The sequence below is a fragment of the Dipodomys spectabilis genome, unplaced genomic scaffold (assembly GCF_019054845.1).
Source record: "Dipodomys spectabilis isolate Male_0828 unplaced genomic scaffold, ASM1905484v1 ptg000187l, whole genome shotgun sequence".
NCBI classification, from domain to species: Eukaryota; Metazoa; Chordata; class Mammalia; order Rodentia; family Heteromyidae; genus Dipodomys; species Dipodomys spectabilis.
In genome coordinates this window covers 7,601,600-7,614,961 of record NW_024870864.1, presented here as the reverse complement: position 1 = coordinate 7,614,961, position 13,362 = coordinate 7,601,600, and the positions used below count along the sequence as shown (strand labels likewise).

The 13,362-nt window shown below is 37.5% G+C and overlaps 1 protein-coding gene across 2 annotated transcripts in view; it reads right to left on the bottom strand.

Moving 5' to 3' along the window:
- The window catches only part of Slc9a2 (solute carrier family 9 member A2), a 116,162-nt gene that overhangs the window by 9,091 nt on the left and 93,709 nt on the right, over positions 1-13,362 (bottom strand). Inside the window, exons 9-12 of one of the 2 annotated variants that reach the window (XR_006149916.1) lie at positions 8,295-8,391; positions 6,061-6,192; positions 4,127-4,217; positions 1,834-2,693 (exon numbers count right to left, since the gene is read on the bottom strand). Coding sequence is in view for 1 of the 2 variants with exons in the window: in XM_042695396.1 (XP_042551330.1) it covers positions 2,320-2,693; positions 4,127-4,217; positions 6,061-6,192; positions 8,295-8,391 (694 nt within the window). In the remaining variant the exon portion in view is untranslated. Of the gene's footprint in view, positions 1-150; positions 2,694-4,126; positions 4,218-6,060; positions 6,193-8,294; positions 8,392-13,362 lie in introns of those variants that run through there. The other variant, XM_042695396.1, reaches the window with a different exon arrangement.

Here is a 13,362-nt window from a genome sequence, read left to right as displayed (position 1 = left end):
CAAGCGTGAGCCACCAGTGCTCAGCATGTCATTTGCTTTTGATGTAACTCTTCCCAATGTCACTCATGCATTGTATATATAATTCATTGATTCCTCACTAATAGGCAGTTACAGTAAAAAGAACTATCCAAATTCCACAGGTATGAGGGAAATGAATGAAATTAGTCATTGACAAAAGACTAGGCCTCTTTCTAAATTACAGAATTTTCTTATGTAATTGTATTGGCAAGTTTCACCTCTAATGTGTTTTTTTTCCTTAGTAACTAGAACTTAATAATTACCAAAATAAGGAAGTATAGAGAAGAAGAGGCTAAATTCAAATTTATTTTCATTACTGTTGCTTCCAAAAAAGTAAGAAATCTTAGGGTTGATAATAAGTTGACTTAGGTTTTCCTTTTCAGAAATTTATACATCCTTCAAATTTTCTATGTGACTTTTCACTTAAGGGAAAGTACAATTTGTTGTAACCTGCTTAGCAAGAAATTCTACTAAAATTTCCTGGTTTTCTCCTTCAGGCCCAATATTTATTAATATAGAAACCCAAGAGATTTATTTTTAAGTTAATTAGACTTCCTTTTCAGGTGCCATAAATAAATACATCCTAATGACATTCTTCAACCTTCAGATCACATCTGTTGGATGAATTATATTTCTATGATAAATGTCTACATCACTTTTATTTTATATATGTATATGCATATATATATATATATATATATGTTTCCATTTAAATTGAAGTTTTTGGCACAGAACTTGTAGTTTTCCAATTGTGTTGTACACTACTTTCCATCCATCAAGGATTGCCAGGAAATGAACTATCTGTATGAACTTGTATCTTGTCCATTCTTCCTTAACAAGGCTGTGAGGAAGTATTCCAAGACACTAGAATATTAGAAAAAGAAAGGAGATTGATGGGACTGGAGGATGTGCTGGTGGACTGGTTGAGGACTGTCTTTTGCCTAATTTATACGTGTTTTCCTCAGCAATACCACTTTGAACCTTTGCTGATGGCGAAACATTTCCAAGCTGAAACCAGTGAACCACTAACTCTAAATCCAAAAATACAGAATCTTGTTCCATCAAGTTTTCAAGAGGGAATATTCAGAAAAAAAGTCAATAAAATCTACAATTTAAGAGACAGATTTAAATATGAATCTTTAATAATTATGTCCCACTTCTTTTCTTTCTGCTATACTGCTGAAAGGTAATCCCATAAATAGAACCTGATTTTAGAGGGTGAATTTGAATCACTACATTACTGATTAGTGCAAAATACAGTACTCCCACATTCTCCAAAGTGCTTCCTGAGCAAAAGTCCAAGGCTGAAATCTCACCAACTTTATTTTTAATACTGTTTATATAAACTATTGTGGGTCTGCTTTTGGGACCTCTGCTTGGACAAAAAAGTTCTAGAATGTTTTACAGATAAAGAGTTCTATTAAAACAGGTGGCCATAGATGGGCATGGCCTGCCCCTTTCTCTCAGTATTGCACAGTAGAAAATCTCCAACAAGTAGAAGCAGGTGCTGGCCTCTGTCCTCATTGGCCACAAAGGCCTTATGGGTGGGACTTGAAAAAGCAGCCCTGGACTGCCTTTTTGTTTGCACTATCTATAAAGAAGGGGAAATGGGGCTAATCTGTCATCCTCAAATTAAGGACCAAATAATCAACTCCCCTGTTATTTCATAAAGGCACTTCTAGTCTATGTTCTGGGGTCAGTCCTGTTCCTCTGCTTGTGGCCATTCTTACTGGGTTCCTACTATGTGTAAGAGGATCACTCTATTTGAAGTTGTTTTCCCTTTACCAACTGGTCAATCCAGTCAGGACAAAGAACCCAACCCTTAGTTTAGGATCTACATGTTAGAACTTGAACTTTACCCCTTGGAAAGATGTTCTCAGTACTCTTAATCCCATCCACTTAAAAACTGAACAGTAAAGAGATACACAATTTTTTTCATAAATAAAATTTGAGGCATCCAGGTAATATATTAAAATTTTCACCAACAAAGTTGTCTTTAAAAATTTCAAGTTCTGTCATTCAAGTTCATTAAAGGCACACTTTTTTTTTTTTCTTCAAGCCTGCAAAGAATACAATTGCTAGGAAAGAGAAACAAAAGACATGTTTGTAGGATTTCCTTTTTGATTTTCCTCTTCGTGGGATCCACATTCATCCCGTGATTCAATGGCTTGGCTTTACTTCCCCCAATGAAAGTATTTAGATAGGGTTTTAAGTGGAGTTCACCGTGACATCAGGTTCTAAAGTGCCCGACCAAAGTGGCTGCTGTGTCAGTCACCCTGAGTCTGCTTTTGGTCTTTTCCATTAAGGCTTCTCACCCCCAAATCGGCCTTTCCTGTTTCCAGGCTCTGATGCCCTCCGGACCAGCCTAGGTGGGGGCTTGGGTGGTACATCTTCAGTCAAACTATCTTCCCTCCCCCGACCAAACCGGTCTTTGGAGAGAAGGGGCTCCCGCAGGACCCCTGGCGTCTGCGTGCCCCCTTCTTTGCTACGGGGTGCTGGGGGGATGCTGGGCTGCCCTCCTCGGCCAGAATCCACGTCCACCTCATTCTTCCATTCCATTTTATAGGACTGGGGTGCTTTCTTGGAGAACTGTTCTGGTAAAAAGCGCCTGCCCCGAGGTTGTAAATTGAGCACAGTGGTCCCGGAGTCTGGGTCTGAGTCACTGCTGTTTCCATCTATAAAAAGAGCAGAGAAAGAACAGTGGGACAACTGGCTAAGTGTCCTTGTAAATAAAGAGGAGTTCTTAGAAATGGCTCCAGTGCCACCGTGGACCAGGCAACTCTTCCTGGGGCTGAGCAACTGTGGGAATCTCAGGGTGTCTCCGAGAGCATTCATGTCCACACGAGTGAATTCGTGCTGTCTGAAGAGTATGTTGTCTGCCAGACATTCAGTAATGCGTGAGCACATTTAATCCTCGGAAACGCCCAATTTGCTCTGGTGGTAACTAGCTTCAAAAGGAGCTACTAGGGCTAGGTATGGCAACTCACGCCTGTAACCCCAGCTGCTCAGGAGGGAGAGGCAGGGGCATAATGGTTCAAGGCCAGCCCAGGCAAAAGCTGAAACCCTGTCTAAAAACAAAGTAAAGCAAAAAGATTGAGCAATGCTCAAGTGGATCCTGGGTTCAGTCTCCTGTGGTAGCCACCCCTCTCTCCCCACACACACACTTTTTAAGCAGAGGTGTTTAAAGTAGTGAAGTTGAAATTCATGAGGACTTAGATTTGTGACCAGTGAGAATGCACTTCTGAACACACCGCTGCAATACAATTCACAATGATGAATATTCAGTGTTGTCTTTCTCTGCATTCCCTTCTCATTTTACACCTTGCTCTCTATCATCACCAGCCAACCTCAGACTTTCCTCTTTGTTAATTCAGTGAGCAAGAGAGAACGTAAAGGAACTTGGTCCACGTGAACGCCAGTACTGGACTTCACCTGAGTGCTGTCCCTTAGCTTTTTCACTAAAGGCCTGGAAGTCTACAACTTAAGCCACAATTCAACTTCCAGCTTTTTGGCAATTAACTGGAGATAAGAGTTTCACAGACTTTCTTGCCCAGGAGGGCTTCAAACCATGATTCTCAGATCTCGGCCTCCTTAGTGGCTAGGATTATAGATGTGAGCCACAATGCTAGTTTTTAAGGAACTTTAGTGTTATATCCCATATTTCAGCAACGTGGAATTCTAACATAGCTCTCCTGAAACTCTCAGAAAATAGTTTGGGCAACTACATGGAGATTATTATCAAATATTGAAATATTAGATCTTTAGGAAAAGCTTTAGTAATTACAGCCAGAAGTAAAACATGTGATTATCTCTATAAAAATAGATGAGAGTTATTGCTAGATCTTACATTTTGCACATATTAGTCTTATAACTGCTCACCTGCTCAACCCCCATGGTAACAATATCTGCTTTTGCTATGTCAATGAAACATTGTGAAAACTAAGCAGATTGTTTTTCATGTACAATGAACACAATGCAAAAAGATCACTCTACTAAAATTTTAGATTTGTAAGTTTTAAACTCAACCTTAATGAAGAATAAAATTTACCTATTTTATAAGCACTAGTAAATGCATATAATTTTTTTCTGCCCAAAGTGTATTCATTACCTGCATTGGAAATAATCTTTTTCTTTTGTAGCTTTTCTGGAAGCTTTGTGTTTTTAGGTAAAGATAAATATCGGGAGGTTGAAGTAGAAGCCTGTAAAATTAAAAAAAAATACCTTATTCAGATTGCATGAATGCCATTTATCGTGTATTAATAATTGATTTTTTGTTGTTGTTGTTGGATGTGGGGCTTGAACTCTGGGCCTGGGCACTGTCTGGGTGCTGAGTACTGGCTACTTTCTGAGATGCTATAACAATTGTAATTGAAATAACTAAGTCCTTTCCAAAACCCTATTGGAGAATAGTACGAAGGAAGCTAAAATGAACGGGCTCATTAAAAAGAAGATGCAAAAACCCACTTTCTAAGTTGTCAATTAGATTTAGAATCTATATGAAATCTTGACTTAAAAAAATCTCATTTTAGAAACAAGTGTGGCCTATTGAAGTTTTATTTACTTGAATAAATCTTGAAAATAATAGAACAATGTAAATTTAGTGATAATATGAATGCGATCTTTAGGTTTTACATGTAATTTTTTAATGGAACCTGTTGTACATTTTACATGTAAAAGAGATAAATATGAAAGTGCAGGGATGGCCAGCTTTTAGTTGGAAAAGATTAGCAAGAGTGCTAGGCCCTGAGTTCAAGCACAAGTACTGGCATGTGCCCCCTCTCTGTCTCTCTGTCTCTGTCTCCGTCTCTGTCTCTCTGTCTCTCTGTCTCTCTCTCTCTCTCTCTCACACACACACACACACACACTCACATACACAGGTAAATCTCATTTTCATCTTGGGGACTCAATATCTAGTATAATATTTTTAAAAAGATATAGTATTTGGCACACTAAATCAGTAAGTCATTGTCTCATTTTACCTACTGACAATGTCCAGTCCAACTGGACTACCGAAGAAAGGGAAGTCCAAACACCTCTGTCCCCAGGTGCTCTGGGTTTCTTGTAGGTCCCAGAGAACACATGGGTGTGCCCACCCACCTTAAGTCCTCAGCCCTCTGCTTCCTCACATCGGAAACCTCAAATGCAGTCATGACTGACCAACTGACAACAGTGGTACTATAAGATCATATTAACTACTGACGCCAAGATTCCCAGTTTATATGAGCCTACTCTAGAATGTGTAAAGGCAAAGCATTTCTCAGAACATATGCCACTAATATGAGATGTATGGCTGCTTCATTTTCCAGACATCCTGGCCCAGCAATTCTGGTAAAGATTGTAATTTGACTATCTTCCCTGTGCTACAAACTTTCTTTAGGAGCCTATCTTTATAATTTCATCTTCTTCTTCTTATTATTATTATTATATTCTCTATAGTACGTTTTGCCTTTAAGCACAATAAGTAAATTTAGAGCCTCTTGCTAGTGGCTATCTCCACTACTAGAATAGAAATCTGTTCCTTTTATTCACCAAGGGTTTCCATGTGGCCATGGCAGTGGCTACAATGTAGCAGGTATTTGAGAAACATCTGAAGGGACTTTATTATACTTTCTCTTTCTTCCCTCCCTATCCTCCTACTTCTCCCTCCTCCTCCTCCTCCTTTTCCTCCTCTTCTTTCTTCTTCTTCCTCCTTTGTCTATGTTTCTTTTCTTTCTTTCCCTCCCTTTCAGTGATTTTTTTTTTTTAAATTCTGAGATGGATCTTCTGTGTTGCCCGGGCTAGTGGGATGAAGTAGTCATCTTCTCCCTCAGCTTTTTGAGGAGCTGAGAGTACAGCTACTCAACTATCATATTTCACTCATGGCCAAAGGGTGTTATTATATATTCCATCCCAGAGTTTCTGGGAATGGATCTTCAGCAGCCAATCTGACAGATAAGTCATCTGATCAGCAGAACAGCTATGGTCCTGCTTGGGACACCTTCTTCATCCTACACCCCCCTCCCTCTTCCCGCCCCCCCCCCACCCCAGATCCCAGGCAGTCACCCTGCGATCGCGATTCAAGCTGTTCTCTTTCCTGATGCTTTCTCTCAAGCTGTGCCGGCGACGGATCAGAATCTCCTTGGCTTGCCGCTCACTTGTATCAGTGGTCAGATTGTGTCTGTTATATGACAAAGTCTGGAACAAAAATGCATACGTGATACTTTACCCAAAGACTGACCATTTACCCTCAAATTCTAAAACTTGACAGCGTTTCTTTGGATTTGCCCCTCTGTGTGGCACTTATAACCTGTATGCAGAGCAACACATAAAATAAAACAAAACAAAATTAAAAGCAGTTTGAAGAGCCTGGATTCTGGTTCCAGCTCTGCCATTGACATAGCAATGTTTCCAAGCCAAGTGTTTCATTCTATAACGAGTTGGCTAAATAAATACCATCAAAAGTTAAAAAAAAAGAAATCAAAAGTAAAACAGGTGAACCATTTCAAAATATTGAAAGAATGCATTCTTTCATAAAAATTGGTGTGATTTTTATAGACGAGTAAAATAACTAAACTCCATCCAAGGCTCTGCCTGCCTCAAACTGCCTTGTCCTGGTCATTACCCATTATTGGTAGACAGAAAAAAATATAGGTCATTCTCATCTGAATTGGGATTACTGATATCACACCAACGATGCTGAGCCACATGGTGGTGCCCTGCTCTTGAAATCACTTCAACACTTGTGCTTTTTTCCACTGAGCTCTCACACTGACCGGCTGCTGTTGCCACCGGCAATGATCACATCCCAGAACACTTTCCAAACTAGGCCTGTCCATGTCATCATTTTTAATTGTATAAATTATGTAGAAATTGAATTTTCCAAAATAAACTATAAATTAGTAATTAAGCTTATTTCCTAAAATAAATCATAATTAGTAATTAAGTTAATAAACTATATAAAATCGTGTTTCCCAAAATAAATCATAAGTAGTAATTAAGTTTATTTCCTAGCAGAACTGGCAGAAAGCTGCGTCCTTGCAGAGAAATGCAAAGGTTACATAGTATAAGATTTGATTTCTGCCTTGAGCAGGTTTACTTACGAAATTGGACCTCTTAGGCTAAGAAAATACTGCAAAAGCATGAAAGTGCTAATGTAAGTTACTCCAAAGTAATGTATGTTCCAAAGGACAGGGCTGGGGTGGAGGGTATAATATGGTAATTGCTCAGAGAAAGCAACAATTGGAGTCTCTGCCCCACGTGATAAGAAGCAGGACCATAAGCAAGTGGAGAGAGAAAAGGAGAAGACAAGGAAAACAAGAGGAGGTGACAGAAAAAAGGGGGAGAGGAGGAAAGGAGAGAAGAGAAAAGGAGAAGACCATAAACTTCAAGAATGGAAGGCATCTGTGGAAAGTGAGTGAAGCAGGTATAGATAAGGTTGGGTGATGGGGAGCTTGGAAATAGACACCCAATTCAGAATGAGTTTATCCTGGAAGCCACAACTGTTGTTTTGTTGATTGACTTTAGGAGAGTACTGCCAATAAGAGGGGGGGAAAATACACAATTTCAATATTGAGCTTCAGTTACATATTTTTATAACTATGTTGTCCTTTTCATGAAGAGTTTAGCTCCCTGACACTCATCTGGGAAACAGAGATGGCAAAATTCATAATGCATTTTTTTAGAAAGAACAAAAGTGAAGTTTCTGCAAACAGCATGCAAATGTCTTGAATATTTTATGAAATTAAAAAATTGTGGTCTAATTGTAAGTTGTGCTACACGTTTGCTGTTTCTGTAACTTCAAGTGCTCCTTGGACATTTTAGATACAGGTGTTTGACTAAATATGTAATGTACAAATACATTCTCCAAGACTGAATCTTATTTTCCTTCCTTTAATATTGATTAATACGGAGGAAATAATACATTTTATAAATTCCAATTCATTGCTTTTGTTTTATGTCAATTATACTTTGGGGTTGGACTAAAAACCTCATCTTTTATCCAAGGTCCTCATCTAAAAAGTTTATGACATTTCATTTCATTTGTCTTAGTTGTGTGACACATTTGGAATTATATTTGTGTAAGGCATGAATAAAAGGGGAATTAGAGAGAAGGGCAGACTGGGGGTAATGATAAGATGGGGTGCAATAAAGAAGATCAGAGAGAAGAGAAGGCAGCTGGTATGGTGGGACCAGTGAGGTGAATACAACAATGGGACCTCCAACTATAACAAAAAGTTAAAGCATATTTTGAGCCAAGTATTTTTACACAAGTACTTTGGGAAAGAAATGATTCTTACGCGCTGGCGGATTTGATATAGATTCCTTGATAAGATTTCTCGAATTTCATCCATTTCAACAGGTGTGAGCTTTCTTATTTTTTCTTCCCGGCAATCACTGTGAACGTTTACACAAAGAATATTTCAACTTTCATCATATATTACATTCATTGATTTTTCTATATTAGAGCCACAGACCCTTTTTTCTTTGGCGGGGCGGGGGATTAGGAGGGGAATCTTTGTTCAGCAGAACTTGGTTACTGAAGTGAGGAAAATGTTTTAAAAGATTTAGGATATGTTCTTTGGTTATACAGGTATGGAAATTGATGACAATAATGGAAGAAGAAGAAGAAAAGAAAAACCTAGCACTTGAGCTCGACACCAGTGCCTCATACCTAAAATCCTAGCTCCTCAGGAGACTGAGATCTGAAAGTTTAAAATTTGAAGTCATCCTGGGTGTGCGCGCACACACGTGCGCGCGCACACACACACACACACACACACTCACACTCACACACACACAAACAGCCATGACATTCTACCTTCAAAATAACTAGGCTAGACATGAGCAGGCAAGCTAAGCAAGTACAAGACCCTGAGACCAAACCCTGGGGGTTGTAAAAATGGGTAAGTAAATAAATACATAACTAATACATGGAAGTTACTGAATACTTTAAATACTTCAATACTTTAGTTCAATCAACTTGAAGTACTGGGATTACAGGTGTGTACCACCATGCCTGGCTTCTCATGCTGTTATTTTTTTTTAAAGAAGGAATATTAAGGCAATAATCACCTGGCTATTTCTGACACTATATAAAATAACAGAAGTTTTTTCAACACAAATTTAATTAGCTGCATTTTCTAAGAATTTTATCTTTTTAAATAGTTCATTCTAAACATTTGCAAGCACACTATGTATAAGATGTGTGCAAAGACAGTCAATCCTTTTTATCCAAAGATTCCATATTTGTAGCTCTACTGGTGACAACCCACATCAATACTTGTAGCACATGACAGCCATTCCAAGATGCAATGAATGGCAAAACATTTTCCCCAATGATGAATAGGGTGAATCCTACTTTTTTATTTCTTCTTGTTTTCATTCTATAAATAATGTCCTTTTCACACTCGATTGGTGAGATGATTCTCACATTTTTATGCTGCTTATTAGTAGCTACACTGCTTAAAGTGGCTCTGTTCTGTCTCAAAACACAGGCAGGCCACGGTGAGCTTCAGTATGACCCCTAGGAGCAACACTTTTGTTTGTTTGTTTGTTTTGGAGTTACTGGGGTATAAACTCAACATTTTCACTCAAGGTTGGCACTGTACCACTTGAGCCACAGTACCACTTCTGACTTTTTCTGAGTTGTTTATTGAGATAAAAGTCTCTTGGACTTTCCTGCCCAAGCTATCTTCAAGCTGTGGTCCTCAGAGCTCAGCCTCCTGAGGAGTTAGAATAAAAAGTATGAGCCACTGGCCACTAGAGTTTCTTCAGCTCAACATGAACTGAATGCAATGTATCTTGATCAGTGTTACTGCTTCCATAATCTCCCCCCATCTCTTTCAATCCACTCCTCCCTCTCAAATTCCCAGGTTCCATTTTCATATATTTCTACACTGAATGTTGTTACAGTAATTGGCCACTCTTGATCTCTCTGTCAAATAAGAAGTTATGGTGGAAATAAAAATATTTTGAATTAGAATGTAGTTAAAATACAACACACCAAATCTGTATTAAAGAAACGTGAAAAAGGAAATATTTTAGCCTTAAATGCTACTATTAGAAAAAAAACCACTGGGCTGAAAATCAATCATCTAAATGCCATGCCATGAGGTTGCAAAAAGAAACAATAAATTATATTCACAAAGAATGGAAAATTTGTAAAGTCAATAAGTCTATAATTGAAAACTTCAAGACTATATATGACTTCATTTAACCTTTAAGTAGGAAATAATGCATAATTTAAGTTAATCCTTTCAGACATTAAAAAACAAGATAAATTACCACATCAATCAAGTGAAAAGGGTCTAACTTTGAGTCTAAACCTGACAAAGATATTTGTAAGAAAAGAAAAAAGTATAAATTTCCCAAACACTCCTATTGAAAGAGCTGATTATCAGAATGAATAAACTATAGAAGCCATTTTATACTTAATACTATGTGATGGTTACAAATAGAAGGCTAAGAAATTTATCAGGATGTTTGTATAATTATAGTGATATCAGAGGATGTAATCTTTAAGGAAATGATTATAATTAATAATGGTGAACGTTCTATTTTTGATGATGTATGACTTTAAATCATTGTGCCAGAAACACCATAATGCAATATAGATGTAGAACTCTCACAACCTTTACCACAACAAGCATATAATAATACCAGAATATTATATAATGAGTATCAATTAAATTACTGGTAGACAAATTATTTTTAAAGGACTTCACACAAAATATGCTCTCATACAAGAAGGGAATCACAGCCAAAGATGTAAAACAAATGGAAAATTAAGAAAACATTTGTAGTTTACATATTGTTTTGTTATTGAATTTTCTCTCTTGTTAATTTATCAGTTATACTATTTTACTTTCTTTAACTCCTCTTCTTAGTGTTTACTATGGGTTACAACATTAATCATTAACTTATGAGGTTCAAAAAAGAAATTACTATTTACATGCTTTTAAGAGAACACAAAAATTTTGGCACAATATCTCCCAATTAAGTTATCATTGGTGTTTTTATTTTTTATTTATTTTTTTCAGTCATGGGGCTTGAACTCTGGGCCTGGGCAGTGTCCCTCAACTCTTCAGCTAAAGGCTAACACTCTACACATGAGCCACAGTGCCACTTTGGTTTTCTGAGTGGTTTATTGGAAATAAGAGTCTCAAGAACTTTCATGTCCAGGCTGGCTTTGAACTGAGATCCTCAGATCTCAGCTTCCTAAATAACTAGGATGGCAGATGTGAGCCACCAGCGCCCGGCTTGGTGTTGTATTTTTATGGACAACTAAATATCCCCAGTCGTTCTTTAATACAACTAACATTCATTTAGATTTTCCCAAATACTTTAGCTTTACCATCAATCATGTTACCTCTTTCTCTAAACTGCTGTGTAAGAGAACTCTGATTGAATTTCCTTGATGTTCATTTCAGGGCGATGCCTCTCATTTGTTTGAAGCTACTTTTAATAGTTACTTTTGAAAGATATTTTAACAGGGTATGAAACACTACATTTCTAATTATATCCTTCCAAGATTTTGAAGATACCCCTAATTCCTGCTGCTTTTGTTGAAAATCAATTATCATGTGGTGTTTTTTTTTAATGTTGAAGAAAATGGATACATTTTTTTCTCTTGGGGATGTTTAATATTTCCCTTTTAGGATTCAGCTGTTTTATACATCAGGTATTTAGGTTTGGTGAATGTTTTATCTAATTTGCTTGATGTTTGTTACAATTTTTGTCTTTGATCAGCTTGAGAAGTTCTCAGTCATTATTTCTTAAGATATTTATTCTGACTGCTTCTCTCTTGGTGTCTCCTGAACATTTTTTCACCAAAAACCATACATTATTTCATTAGCCATATTTCAATCTCTTTGCTTCACTTTGTGCTTTCACTTCATTCTAATCTATTTTCAAATTGGTCCATTCTCTCTTCAACAGTTGAGTTCTTCTGCTGTTATGCCAACCAAACAATCCCAAATTCCATCAATTCATGTATTTCAGCTAAATAACTTCATTGCAGATCTCTTCTCTTCCTTCCTTCCTTCCTTCCTTCCTCCCTTCCTTCCTTCCTTCCTTCTTTCTTTCTTTCTCTCTCTCTCTCTCTTTCTTTCTTTCTTTTTCTCCCTTTCTTTTTTCTTTTTTTGCCAGTCCTGGGCTTGAACTCACCACCTGGGCACTGTCCCTGTGTCTCATTGTGCTCAAGGCTAACACTCTACCACTTGAGCCACAGGACTACTTCCAGCTTTTTCTGGGTAGCTTATTGAAGTCTCATGGACTTTTCTTCCTGGAATGGTTTCAAACCATGATCCTCAGATCTCAGCCTCCTGAGTAACTAGTCTTACAGATGTGAGCCACAGGTTGGCCGGCTCAAATCTCTTTTTTATTAAAAAGATCTCTCATAATATCAGTGTCTATCTGATAATGCAATTATCTGAATTCTTTTGTACCATATATAATTGTTTGGCCTCTCATTTGTTTCCATTTATAAGTCACATTTTCTATTTACTCATGTATTTGAAACATTTTATTGTTTTATAATCATTAGTTATGTAAAATCAGAAAGGAATTTTATGGCTCCTAATAATCTTATTTTCTTCAACATGGAATTTAAATTCATTTTTCAAGCATTTGTTATTGGTATAATAGGAATATGAAATGGCTTTGACAGCCATAGGCTGAGGACTCTGGTAATAACCAACCACTGGCCACAAGAGTTGACTTTTGGTAGGTCCTGAATTTCAGTCATTTTTTTCAAAGTTAATCAATGTGCCAAACTTCCATTTAGTTCTTAGACTCTAGGACATGGCTGTAACTAAATGAGAGGTCCATGCAAAATTAGGTCCTCAATGCCAATTTCATTTCTTCAGTCTTCCCTGTTCTCTTGTCTCTTGTCTAAGAAATTCCTCGCTGCTCTGGTATTCTTCATTTTAAACAATATTTCCCCCATTTTCTAGTTGTGTTTAGAAGATGGATTGTAGCCTCTTCTCAATTCAGTTCATATGTCAGAAATACAATGTCTGCTGGGTGCTAGTAGCTCACACTTGTAATCCTAGCTACACAGTAGGCTGAGATCTGAGGATCATGGTTCAAAGTCAGCCCAGGCAGGAATGTCTGTGAGACTCTTATGTCCAATAAACCACAAGCAAACTGGAAGAGGCATGTGGCTTAAGTGGTAGAATGCTAGCCTTGAGCTAAGGAACTGAGGGACAGTGCCCAGGCCCAGAGTTCAAGCCCCAAGACCAACAACAAAAAAAAATACAATTTCTAATGACCTTCCCTTTTGTTTCTATTTTTGTTTTTAGAGAAACTATTTTGGGAAAGGTGGAATTGTCATTATACCCTCTATTTGTACAACTATGAACATAG